Source organism: Oncorhynchus clarkii, chromosome 4 (genome assembly GCF_045791955.1).
Source record: "Oncorhynchus clarkii lewisi isolate Uvic-CL-2024 chromosome 4, UVic_Ocla_1.0, whole genome shotgun sequence".
Classification (NCBI taxonomy): domain Eukaryota; kingdom Metazoa; phylum Chordata; class Actinopteri; order Salmoniformes; family Salmonidae; genus Oncorhynchus; species Oncorhynchus clarkii.
The window spans coordinates 7,858,083-7,871,713 of NC_092150.1; the positions used below are offsets into that span (position 1 = coordinate 7,858,083).

At 40.7% G+C, this 13,631-nt stretch overlaps 1 protein-coding gene across 2 annotated transcripts in view; it reads left to right on the plus strand.

The window, feature by feature from the left end:
- Window positions 1-7,713, plus strand: part of LOC139406365 (neuroplastin-like) — a 56,177-nt gene extending 48,464 nt beyond the window's left edge. The window contains exons 6-9 of one of the 2 annotated variants that reach the window (XR_011633982.1): window positions 2,509-2,530; window positions 2,867-2,949; window positions 3,512-4,354; window positions 4,409-7,713. Coding sequence is in view for 1 of the 2 variants with exons in the window: in XM_071148890.1 (XP_071004991.1) it covers window positions 2,509-2,530; window positions 2,867-2,927 (83 nt within the window). In the remaining variant the exon portion in view is untranslated. Of the gene's footprint in view, window positions 1-2,508; window positions 2,531-2,866; window positions 2,950-3,511; window positions 4,355-4,408 lie in introns of those variants that run through there. The other variant, XM_071148890.1, reaches the window with a different exon arrangement.
- Window positions 7,714-13,631: the final 5,918 nt, after the last annotated feature.

Sequence of the window (13,631 nt, forward strand, 5' to 3'; positions counted from 1 at the left end):
CTACAGTGTTCAGGGTTTACCCTCCTATTTACCCATGGTGTTCAGGGTTTACCATCCTGTTAACCCACAGTGTTCAGGGTTTACCCTCCTGTTAACCCACAGTGTTCAGGGTTTACCCTCCTATTTACCCACGGTGTTCAGGGTTTACCCTTCTGTTAACCCACGGTGTTCAGGGTTTACCCTCCTGTTAACCCACAGTGTTCAGGGTTTACCCTCCTATTTACCCACGGTGTTCAGGGTCTACCTTCCTGTTAACCCACAGTGTTCAGGGTTTACCCTCCTATTTACCCACGGTGTTCACGGTTTACCCTCCTGTTAACCCACAGTGTTCAGGGTCTACCTTCCTGTTAACCCACGGTGTTCAGGGCCTACCTTCCTGTTAACCCACGATGTTCAGGGTTTACCCTCCAAATTGTTACCACTACATCCTTGCTAACAACGTCCCAGCTGGCCTAATCAAATTACCCATGAATATTCAATCTGTTAGATTGTCCTGACAAGGTGTGTCCTACAGCAACAGTGTCGTGTGTGTGTGTGTGTGTGTCCGCCTGTTGGGTGAAGCTACTCAGACTGAATTATTAAGTACAGGTGTAGCCAGTATAGTGTCAGGTAACGACAGAGCAGATGTCTGCTGACCTGCAAAATCTGACTTCAAAGTATTTTTCTGTCTAGACAGACTGCAATTTCTGATCCATTCTGATCAACTGGCTTGGTCTTGTGTCAGGAAAATAAATACCACATTAATCAGATCATATACTGTACCTGGCCATTACGACAGATCAAAGTTGTTTCTGCCTTTGGCCTTTTGTTGGGCAAAACACACACACACACACACACACACACACACACACACACACACACACACACACACACAACCCTTAGTTAATAAATGTTGGCAGGGTATTACTGTGTAATATTTTTCCCCCTCTTTCCCGAATTGCATAACACAACCTATGTTTGGTAAGTGACAGACTGCATGTCTCTTGAGATTCAATCAGCATCTAAGCTTATGTCCAAACCATCCAAGCTAGCCTGATCAGTTTGTGCTGTGATCAGTAGCTTACTCCTGTGGTTGTTGTCATGCCAAACAACGACCATAGGAGTTGGCAAGACAGCACAAACAGATCTGACCCCAGGCTACATCCACACAACATTCTGTACATTCATCTATCCCCAGTGGGCAAGATTTGGCACGTGATGTCAAACAGACGTCATTTTCTGGTTTTAAAACAGATTTTCTGGTTGAGAGGATGTCATATTACCAGTTTACAATCAAACCGTGACTGTAAAGATGTTGTTTTTTTTTCTTCACGACGGCACCAACACGTCATCGAGACGTCATATTTTGGTTGTTATCTGTTTCGTATAACCAGTTTTGTTAGCTGGGTTTTCTATAGAACCTTAAATTAGAATGTCTCTTACCTTACTGCTTAGGCTACTTCTCTATGGACGTTCACAGTCAGACAGCTTGTATTAAACAACAACAAAATAGTATGTCGTGCCAAGGTCACCTTCAAGGTCATCAGTTTTCAATTATTCTATTCCCTATTTGATGCTAGTAGCATAATAGGCTTTTGTAAGGAGTCCATTAATATAATATATGCCATTAAACAGACACTTTTATCAAAAGCAGCTTACAGTCCTGCATACATTTTTAGTATGGGTGGCCTCAGCGGGAATTGAACTCACAACCCTGGCATTGCAAGCACCATCCTCTATCAACTGAGCCACACAGGACTAAAGTTGTTAACTTTGTGTTGGTCAATTTCAATGCAGTGAGTGAATAGACCTTTTGGTGCGCAGCTTGTCTGTCTTTGCATGTATATTTGTAATGAAAAGGAATTGAAACTTCTGCTTGAAATTCATAATCACTTTCTCATCTCATGTGGGTTTTGTGGCTCTTTTTGACTGCATTTGGTGTGATTGTGACTGTGAGTGTCCTTCCCTGTTAAGTTTAAAGATGGCTTCCATTCAGCATAGGGCCAATACACTATTTAACTTCTTCACCTGCGATTCCATCCCATCAGCATGGTTTTGAGCTCAAGTTTAGTTCATTCACTTATGGAATTTATGGAACTTAATTAAATCAATTTATGGAACTAGTGGAACTTAATTGTATCAATTTATGGAACTAGTGGAACTTAATTGTATCAATTTATGGAACTAGTGGAACTTAATTGTATCAATTTATGGAACTAGTGGAACTTAAATTGTATCAATTTATGGAACTAGTGGAACTAAGTTAAATTCCAAAATCATGGAATTGTGTAACACACAAAACTGTCTATGAACGTCATTTAACCAAGCCTCCAACCAGACAATGTGTTACAGTCATTCATATTACCACTGTAACACGTTGCTTCGTAAAGGAATACTGTACTTTCTACCCAAACAGTTCACCACCAGCATGCACCATTTTCTTCATGCAAGATATTTTCAGCTGATAATCTAAAACAAAGTTGTTGTTTTTTTGTCTTCGTTTCTTCATATTTTCCCTTTGTGCATCAGATGACGAACCAGCTGGACCCATGTAAGTGCATCCATGTTACAATCATTTCTTGATTTAGAGGTCTATGTTTTGCTCCAGTGTTTTTGTGTTGTTTCTGTTGCTGTACACTAGAGTTGGGCTCAATTATATTTTGTAAAACTGAAATTGATCTTCCAATTCAAAATGTTCCTAATTGACAGGAACCCTGGGGTACATTGCCTTCAAGTCATGCATACAGTATATTCTACAAACCTTGTTTTACTGCTAAGTAGATGTAAAGTTTTTGACCAATGATCAGTGATCAGGTGTATTATTAGTGTGTTAGCTTTGTTTTGATGGTAACCCAGTCTAACTCAGTCTGTGTGTATCCTATTACAGGAAAACTAACTCCACCAACAACCACAAAGACAAGAACCTTCGTCAGAGGAACACAAACTGAGCAGATTGATGTCTCATTATTAGTGAGTATTTATCCTCTCTTGAAGTCAATGCCAGAGTTGTCTGGTCAAAACACAGAGAAAAGAAATGAGCTGGCAGCCATTTTGTTTTCCCAAATTCATGTTGTTGTCATTTACTTCATGTAGCAGCAACCTGTCAATCACCACAGACAGTCAATCACATGTTGTGCAGGAAATCAATATTGCTAAAAAGTTTATCCTACTTTATCAATAACTTGTCATCGTATATCTTCCTGTCAATGCTACAGACATACAGACACATATCGTGACGTGACATGTAATCTGCAAGTGGTGTGTAACAGCCAGGGTTGGGGTCAAACCCATTTAAATGAATCCAGGAAGTAAACTAAATTTAAATAAATCCAGGAAGTAAACTCAATTTAAATAAATCCAGGAAGTAAACCACATTTAAATAAATCCAGGAAGTAAACTAAATTTAAATAAATCCAGGAAGTATACTAAATTGACTTAAAGGGAAATGGAATTCGTCCCCAACCCTGATGCCAGTACAAACAAAGCACAATAGAACACACTAATAATTTCCTTCCACTTTTTTTCCCCACAGATAATAACATATTATACATGTATTGACCATATGAAGGTAACCAGGAGAGGGATCCATAGCAATGTGTTAATGAGGAGGAGGAAGAGGAGGAGGAGCTACTGTAAATGTCTGTATTGTATGATGAGGCATGCCTTCTGATTTGATTATCTGTTTATCGTGTGATGGGGGTGAAGAAGGTGATCAATGAATGTGATCCCCATAACATTATGAATGGTTTACGAAGTGTCTATGGAAGCATTATAACCATTGTGGCTGCATGCAGTTATTGATTGTTGCTGTTTATTTATTTATTATTTATTCTTATCAGATTCTTGTCATTTTCTATTTTTTTTAATACTAATTCTGAAGTAACGCATGCAAGGTATTCTAATCTTCTGTTTGGTGTTGACATGACATGACTTTTTTCCTCTCCGTCTCAAAGGGCACCTTAGTCTATATACAGTGCACTACTTTTTGACCTGGGGCCTGGGTCTCAAATCCAAAATGGCACCCTAGTCCCTATATAGTGATCTACTCTTGACCAGGGCTCACAGGGTAGTGCACTGTATAGGTCAGGGGTATTTTGACCCTACTGTATAGGACAGGGGTATTTTGACCCTACTGTATAGGACAGGGGTATTCTGACCCTACTGTATAGGACAGGGGTATTCTGACCCTACTGTAGGGCAGGGGTATTCTGACCCTACTGTATAGGGCAGGGGTATTCTGACCCTACTGTATAGGACAGGGGTATTCTGACCCTACTTTATAGGGCAGGGGTATTCTGACCCTACTGTATAGGGCAGGGGTATTCTGACCCTACTGTATAGGACAGGGGTATTCTGACCCTACTGTAGGACAGGGGTATTCTGACCCTACTGTAGGGCAGGGGTATTCTGACCCTACTGTATAGGACAGGGGTATTCTGACCCTACTGTATAGGACAGGGGTATTCTGACCCTACTGTATAGGACAGGGGTATTCTGACCCTACTGTATAGGACAGGGGTATTCTAACCCTACTGTATAGGACAGGGGTATTCTGACCCTATGAGGTCCGGAGCACTGCTGGTTTTCTGTTCTACATGATAATGATTTACACCCACCTGATGTCCCAGGTCTAAATCAGTCCATGATTACAGGGGAATAATGGGATCATTTATTTGATGAATTTGAGGGATAGACTTTTAGAGAAAAACGGGGCTATCTAGAACCTAAAAGGGTTCTTCGGCTGTCCCCATAGGAGAACCCTTTGAAGAACCCTTTTTGGTTCGAGGTAGAACCCTTTTGGTTCATGGATCCCGAAAGAGTTCTACCTGGCACCAAAAAGTGTTCTACCTGGAACCAAAAAGTGTTCTACCTGGAACCAAAAAGAGTTCTACTATGGTGGACAGCCGAAGAATCCTTTTGGAACCCTTTTTTCTAAGAGTATATAAGGAATAGGTTCCCATAGGGAGGAATAGGTTCCCATAGGGAGGAATAGGTTCCCATAGGGAGGAATAGGTTCCCATAGGGAGGAATAGGTTCCCATATGGAGGAATAGGTTCCCATATGGAGGAATAGGTTCACATATGGAGGAATAGGTTCCCATAGGGAGGAATAGGGTGCCCTTTGAGATGCTGGCCTGGTTTTGTTGACTTTGAGATGCTGGCCTGGTTTTGTTGACTTTGAGATGCTGGCCTGGTTTTGTTGACTTTGAGAGTGGCTTCATGTTGATAGATAATCATTATTTATTTGTGTTGACTATGAGAATCTAAAGACTTTGCAATGTAAAAGAAAAATCGCCAGAGATCGTAATCTGGTATGACAGTAAATCTGTACAGTTTATCATTCTGCTGCATACTATTTTATAAGTTGGTAACTTGTTTAACATTTCATCAGATTAGATTTGGTTTACATTTTAATGAGGACTTTACAATGTCCCCCTGTCTTTTGACTTTGATTGATAATTCCTATATTTTACATGTTCTGTATGTATATCTTTATGAAATCACCTTCATATATAATGATATATGAAGGATATCCATTCATAAGATGCATTTAAGTGTTGAAAAAGAATGGGAATTAAAAAAAAATCTGTATGAATTTCATTCAGTAGCTAAGCAACTGAACTCCACCCAATCCTAACCCTATTGCTAGAGTATGTGTATTGTGTGTAGCATGGCTATTATCCTATGCAATAATAATAATCAATATTGATATTTATATATACAAGTCCCTCTTAGCAGCTTTAGATTTTACTGAGTAAGACATCTTTATTAGAGTAAGGGTAATTACCTTTAGAGCATTTATAGATACCGTACTGCTCAGCTGTATGCTGTATCAGTTGATCTCTATATATATATCTCTATATATGACAATGATATACATCTATACAGTGGCCTTCAGAATGTATTCATAACCATTCACTTATTCCACATTTTGTTGTGTAACAGCCTGAATTCAAAATGGATGAAATATATTTGTTTTTCTCACCCATCTACACAGAAAACCACATCATGACAAAGGGAAAACCTGTTTCTAGAAATGTAGCACATTTATTGAAAATGAAATACAGAAATATATAATTTAAATAAGTATTCAGTCCCCTAAATCACTTCATGTTAGAATCACCTTTTAACAGCGATTACAGTTGTGAGTCTTTCTGGGTCAGTCTCTTAAGAGCTTTGCACACCTGGATCGTACAATATTTGAACAATGTTATTTTTAAAATGATTCAAGCTCTGTCAAGTTGGTTGTTTATAATTGCTAGACAGCCATTTCAAGTCTTGCCATAGATTTTCAAGCAGATTTAAGTCAAAACAGTTACTAGGCCACTCAGTACCATTCAATGTCGTCTTGGTTAGCAACTCCAGTGTATATTTGGCCTTGTGTTTTAGGTTGTTGTCCTGCTGAAAAGGGAATTTGTCTCCCAGTGTCTGTTGGAAAGTTTTCCTCTAGGATTTTCCCTGCTCTACTCCATTTATTTTTATTTATAAAAAACTCCCTAGTCCTTAACAAGCATACCCATAACTTGATGCAGCCATCACCATGCTTGAAAATATGAAGAGTGATACTCAGTGATGTGTTGTTTTGGATTTGCCTCAAACCTAAGACTTTGTATTCAGGACATAAAGTTAATTGCTTTGCCACATTTTTTGCAGTTTTATTTTAGTGCCTTGTTGCAAACAGGATGCATGTTTTGCAATGTTTGTATTCTTTACAGGCTTCCTTCTTTTCACTCTGTCAATTAGTTTAGTGTTGTGGAGTAACTACAATGTTGTTGATCCATCCTCAGTTCTCCTATCACAGCCATTAAACTAACTGTTTTAAAGTCACCATTGACCTCATGGTGAAATCCCTGAGCGGTTTCCTTCCTCTCCAGCAACTGAGTTAGGAAGGACACCTGCATCTTTGTAGTGACTGGGTGTATAGATGTACCATCCAAAGTGTAATCAATAACTTCACCATGATCAATGTCTACTTATTTTTTATTTATTTTTTACAATTTACCAATAGGTGTACTTATTTGTGAGGCATTGGAAAACCTCCCTGGTCTTTGTGGTTTAAATTGTTTTTGAAATTCACTGCTCGACTGAGTGACCATGCAGATAATTGTATGTGTTGGGTACAGAGATGAGGTAGTCATTCAAAAATCAAGTTAAACACTATTATTGCACACAGGGTGAGTCCATGCAACTCATGTGACTTGTTAAGCAAATGTTTACTCCAGAACTTATTTAGGCTTGCCTTAACAAAGGGGTTGAATACTTATTAACTCAAGACATTTCACCTTTTCATTTGTAAACATTTCTAAAAACATCATTCCACTTTTACATTATGGGGAATTGTGTGTAGGCTAGTGATGAAATAAATATCTGCATTTTTTATAAATGTTTAATTCAGACTGTAACACAACAAAATGCAGAGAAAGTCAATGATACTTTCTGAAGGCACTGTGTATGGGAGCTAGCGGAGGAAGCAGTGCAAAAACAGGGCCTATTTTATGTATGTACGGATTGACACTTGTAAAGCTATCCCAAATCAATCCCAAAGTCTATCCCAAGGTCAAGATCAATCTCAAGATTAATCCCAAGATCAAGATCAACCCCAGGATCAATCCCAAAATCAATCCCAGGATCAATCCCAGGATCAACCCCAGGATCAATCCCAGGATCAACCCCAGGATCAATCCCAGGATCAAGATCAATTCCAAGTCATTTTTAGGAATAAAAACCTTTAAAATGAATGGCTTGTTTCAGTTGATGACCTGTGGTCCATTTGAACTGGCAATGCAACTTTACCTTGGTATTACAGTTTACACCTGTGTTCAAAGAATCAATCACACACACACTCATGCACACCCACACACACACACTCCTATGTGCTTGTGTATTTGTATACGTACAAACATGCCTTCACAACCAGCAGACAGGCATATATACTGAGTATACCAAACATTAAGAACACCTTCCTAATATTGAGTTGGACACCCCCTTTTGTCCTCAGAACAGTCTCAGTTCGTCAGGGCATGGACTGTAAAAAGTGTTTGAAGCGTTCCACAGGAATGCTGGCCCATGTTGACTCCAATGTTTCCCACAGTTGTGTCAAGTTGGTTGAATGTCCTTTGGGTTGTGGACCATTCTTAATACACACGGGGATCTGTTGAGCATGATAAACCAGCAGCATTGCAGTTCATGACACACTCAAACCGGTGCGCCTGGTACCTACTACCATACCCTGTTCAAAGGAACTTCAATCTTTTGTCTTGCCTATTCACCCTCTGAATGGCACACACACACAATCCATGTCTCAAGGCTTAACAATCCTTCAGTAACCTGTCTCCTCCTCCTTCATCTACACTGATTGAAGTGGAATTAACAGGTGACCATCAATAAGGGACCATATATTTTACCTGTATTCATCTAGCTCTGATTCTATTGATAGCTACGTTAATGAGATTTTTTTTTTAGTTGCTATGCCTGTGATATGTGGTTGTCCCACCTAACTATCTTAAGATGAATGCACTAAATCACACTCGATAAGAGCGTCTGCTAAATTACTAAAATGTCAAATATGTAATCTTTCAACATCCAGCTGTCTCCTTGTCGTGGCTTGATGTTGAAAACAGCACAACCTAGTGGTCATATGAGGTGCCAACGATACTGTGAGCGTAGTAAGCTACTGGGTGATGTATGAAAATAGGCTACTGGTAAATCAGGCTATGAAGATCTTAACCACCTTCCACTGGGTTCCTAAGTTAAGTTTCTAAGTAAGGATGAAGTTAATTAGTCACATGTATTTATAAAGACTTTCTTTTTATATATCAGCAGGTGTCACAAAGTGCTATAGAGAAAAAAGAACAAACAGCGCTCAATGTAGATGACATTTGTGGAAAATGTTACATGAGTCATAGGACTGTTGTGTAGCACTTAAACAACAGCAAGGAAAGCAGTTCTTCGTGTTTTACTTTTCAGTATCATCTTGAATAGTGTTGAACTTGTTACTTCTGTGTATTGTTCATGACTCGCCCGGGAACAGTCAGGGGATTATGTCTCAACGGTCTACGCTCTGTCTCTTCTCCTTCATCTGCAATGATCTGAAGCCACCGGGTAGGTGAAAGCAACATGGATACCTAGTCAGCTATCTGTCTGCTACCAGTTCAGTTCTTTTTCACCTCAGTGGCAGGACATAGATAATAGAGATGAGGACAGATAATGGAGATGAGGACAGATAATAGAGATGAGGACAGATAATAGAGATGAGGACAGATAATAGAGATGAGGACAGATAATAGAGATGAGGACAGATAATAGAGATGAGGACAGATAGTAGAGATGAGGACAGATAATAGAGATGAGGACAGATAGGAGAGATGAGGACAGATAAGAGAGATGAGGACGATAGGAGAGATAAGGACAGATAAGAGAGATGAGGACAGATGATAGGAGAGATGAGGACAGATAATAGACATGAGGACAGATAGGAGAGATGAGGACAGATAGGAGAGATGAGGACAGATAGGAGAGATGAGGACAGATAGGAGAGATGAGGACAGATAGGAGAGATACGGACAGATAATAGAGAAGAGGACAGATAGTAGAGATGAGGACAGATAATAGAGATGAGGACAGATAGGAGAGATGAGGACCGATAAGAGAGACGAGGACAGATAGGAGAGATGAGGACAGATAGGAGAGATGAGGACAGATAGGAGAGATGAGGACAGATAATAGAGATGAGGACAGATATTAGGAGAGATGAGGACAGATAGGAGGGATGAGGACAGATAGGAGAGATGAGGACAGATGATAGGAGAGATGAGGACAGATAGGAGAGATGAGGACAGATAGGAGAGATAAGGACAGATAATAGAGATGAGGACAGATAATAGAGTTGAGGACAGATAGGAGAGATGAGGACAGATAGGTGAGATGAGGACAGATAGGTGAGATGAGGACAGATAGGTGAGATGAGGACAGATAGGTGAGATGAGGACAGATAGGAGAGATGAGGACAGATAGGTGAGATGAGGACAGATAGGTGAGATGAGGACAGATAGGTGAGATGAGGACATATAGGAGAGATGAGGACATATAGGAGAGATGAGGACAGATAGGAGAGATGAGGACAGATGATAGGAGTGATGAGGACAGATAATAGAGGTGATGACAGATGATAGGAGAGATGAGGACAGATAATAGAGACGATGACAGATAATAGAGGTGAGGACAGATGATAGGAGAGATGAGGACAGATAATAGAGATGAGGACAGATAGGAGAGATGAGGACAGATAATAGAGGTGAGGACAGATAATAGAGATGACAGATGATAGGAGAGATGAGGACAGATAGGAGAGATGAGGACAGATAATAGAGATGAGGACAGATAATAGAGATGAGGTCAGATAATAGACATGAGGACAGATAGGAGAGATGAGGAAAGATAGGAGAGATGAGGACAGATGGTAGGAGAGATGAGGACAGATAGGAGAGATGATGACAGATGGTAGGAGAGATGAGGACAGATGGTAGGAGAGATGAGGACAGAGGGGAGAGGTGAGGACAGATAATAGAGGTGAAGACAGATAGGAGAGATGAGGACAGATAGCAGAGATGAGGAAAGATGGTAGAAGAGATGAGGACAGATAGGAGAGATGAGGACAGATAAAAGAGATATCACTATATAGCCTTATGGGCCCTGGTCTAAAGCAGTTCACTCTATAGCCTTATGGGCCCTGGTCTAAAGCAGTTCGCTATATAGCCTTATGGGCCCTGGTCTAAAACAATATACTAAATAGCATTATGGGCCCTGGTCTAAAGCAATTCACTATATAGAGAAATCGGCCCTGGTCTAAAGCAGTTCACGATAGAGCCTTATGGGTCCCGGTCTAAAGAAGTTCACTATATAGCCTTATGGGCCCAGGTCTAAAGAAGTTCACTCTATAGCCTTATGGGTCCCGGTCTAAAGAAGTTCACTATATAGCCTTATGGGCCCTGGTCTAAAGCAGTTCACTCTATAGCCTTATGGGCCCTGGTCTAAAGTAGTTCACTCTATAGCATTATGGACCCTGGTCTAAAACAATGTACTATATAGCCTTATTGGACCTGGTCTAAAGCAGTTCACTATAGCCTTATGGGCCCTGGTCTAAAACAATGTACTATATAGCATTATAGGCCCTGGTCTAAAACAATGTACAATATAGCATTATGGGCCCTGGTCTAAAGCAGTTCACACTATAGCCTTATGGGCCCTGTTCTAAAGCCGTTCACTTTTTAGCCTTATGGGCCCTTGTCTAAAACAATGTACTATATAGCATTATGGGCCCTGGTATAAAGCTGTTAACTATATAGCCTTATGGGCCCTGGTCTAAAACAATGTACAATATAGCATTATGGGCCCTGGTCTAAAGCAGTTCACTCGATAGCCTTATGGGCCCCGGTCTAAAGAAGTTCACTATATAGCCTTATGGGCCCTGGTCTAAAGCAGTTCACTATATAGCTTTATGGGCCCTGGTCTAAAGCAGTTCACTATATAGACTTATGGGACCTGGTCTAAAGCAGTTCACTATATAGCCTTATGGGCCCTGGTCTAAAGCAGTTCACTCTATAGCCTTATGGGCCCTAGTTTAAAGAAGTTCACTCTATAGCCTTATGGGCCCTGGTCTAAAACAATGTACTTTATAACTTTTTGGGCCCTGGTCTAAAGCAGTTCACTATATAGCCTTATGGGACCTGGTCTAAAGCAGTTCACTCTATAGCCTTATGGGCCCTGTTCTAAATTAGTTCACTCTATAGCCTTATGGGCCCTGGTCTAAAACAATGTACTATATAGCCTTATGGGCCCTGGTCTAAAGCAGTTTACTCTATAGACTTATGGGCCCTGGTCTAAAGCAGTTCACTATAGCCTTATGGGCCCTGGTCTAAAACAATGTACTATATAGCATTATAGGCCCTGGTCCAAAGCAGTTTACTCTATAGACTTATGGGCCCTTTTCTAAAGCAGTTCACTCTATAGCCTTATGGGCCCAGGTCTAAAGAAGTTCACTCTATAGCCTTATGGGTCCCGGTCTAAAGAAGTTCACTATATAGCCTTATGGGCCCTGGTCTAAAGCAGTTCACTCTATAGCCTTATGGGCCCTGGTCTAAAGTAGTTCACTCTATAGCATTATGGACCCTGGTCTAAAACAATGTACTATATAGCCTTATTGGACCTGGTCTAAAGCAGTTCACTATAGCCTTATGGGCCCTGGTCTAAAACAATGTACTATATAGCATTATAGGCCCTGGTCTAAAACAATGTACAATATAGCATTATGGGCCCTGGTCTAAAGCAGTTCACACTATAGCCTTATGGGCCCTGTTCTAAAGCCGTTCACTTTTTAGCCTTATGGGCCCTTGTCTAAAACAATGTACTATATAGCATTATGGGCCCTGGTATAAAGCTGTTAACTATATAGCCTTATGGGCCCTGGTCTAAAACAATGTACAATATAGCATTATGGGCCCTGGTCTAAAGCAGTTCACTCGATAGCCTTATGGGCCCCGGTCTAAAGAAGTTCACTATATAGCCTTATGGGCCCTGGTCTAAAGCAGTTCACTATATAGCTTTATGGGCCCTGGTCTAAAGCAGTTCACTATATAGACTTATGGGACCTGGTCTAAAGCAGTTCTCTATATAGCCTTATGGGCCCTGGTCTAAAGCAGTTCACTATATTTACTTATGGGCACTGGACTAAAACAATGCACTATGTAGCCTTATGGGTCCCTGCAGTTCTAAAGCAGTTCACTATATAGCCTTATGGGCCCTGATCTAAAGCAGTTCACTCTATAGCCTTATGGGCCCTGTTCTAAAGCCGTTCACTATATAGCCCTATGGGCCCTGGTCTAAAGCAGTTCCTGCCCTTTGGGCCCTGTTCTAAAGAAGTTCACTCTATAGCCTTATGGGCCCTGGTCTAAAATAATGTACTATATAGCCTTATGGCCCCTGGTCTAAAGAAGTTCACTCTATAGCCGTATGGGCCCTGGTCTGAAGCAGTTTACTCTATAGACTTATGGGCCCTTTTCTAAAGCAGTTCACTCTATAGTCCTTATGGGCCCAGTAGTTCACTCTATAGTCTAGTTCACTATAAGGCCCTGGAAGTTCACTATATAGCCTTATGGGCCCTGGTCTAAAGCAGTTCACTATATAGCCTTATGGGCCCTGGTCTAAAGCAGTTCACTCTATAGCCTTATGGGCCCTGGTCTAAAGTAGTTCACTCTATAGCCTTATGGGCCCTGGTCTAAAACAATGTAATATATAGCCTTATTGGACCTGGTCTAAAGCAGTTCACTATAGCCTTATGGGCCCTGGTCTAAAACAATGTACTATATAGCATTATAGACCCTGGTCTAAAGCAGTTTACTCTATAGACTTATGGGCCCTGGTCTAAAGCAGTTCACTCTATAGCCTTATGGGCCCTGGTCAAAAGAAGTTCACTCTATAGCCTTATGGGCCCCGGTCTAAAGAAGTTCACTATATAGCCTTATGGGCCCTGGTCTAAAACAATTTACTATATAGCCTTATAGGCCTTGGTCTAAAACAATGTACAATATAGCATTATGGGCCCTGGTCTAAAGCAGTTCACACTATGGCCTTATGGGCCCTGTTCTAAAGCCGTTC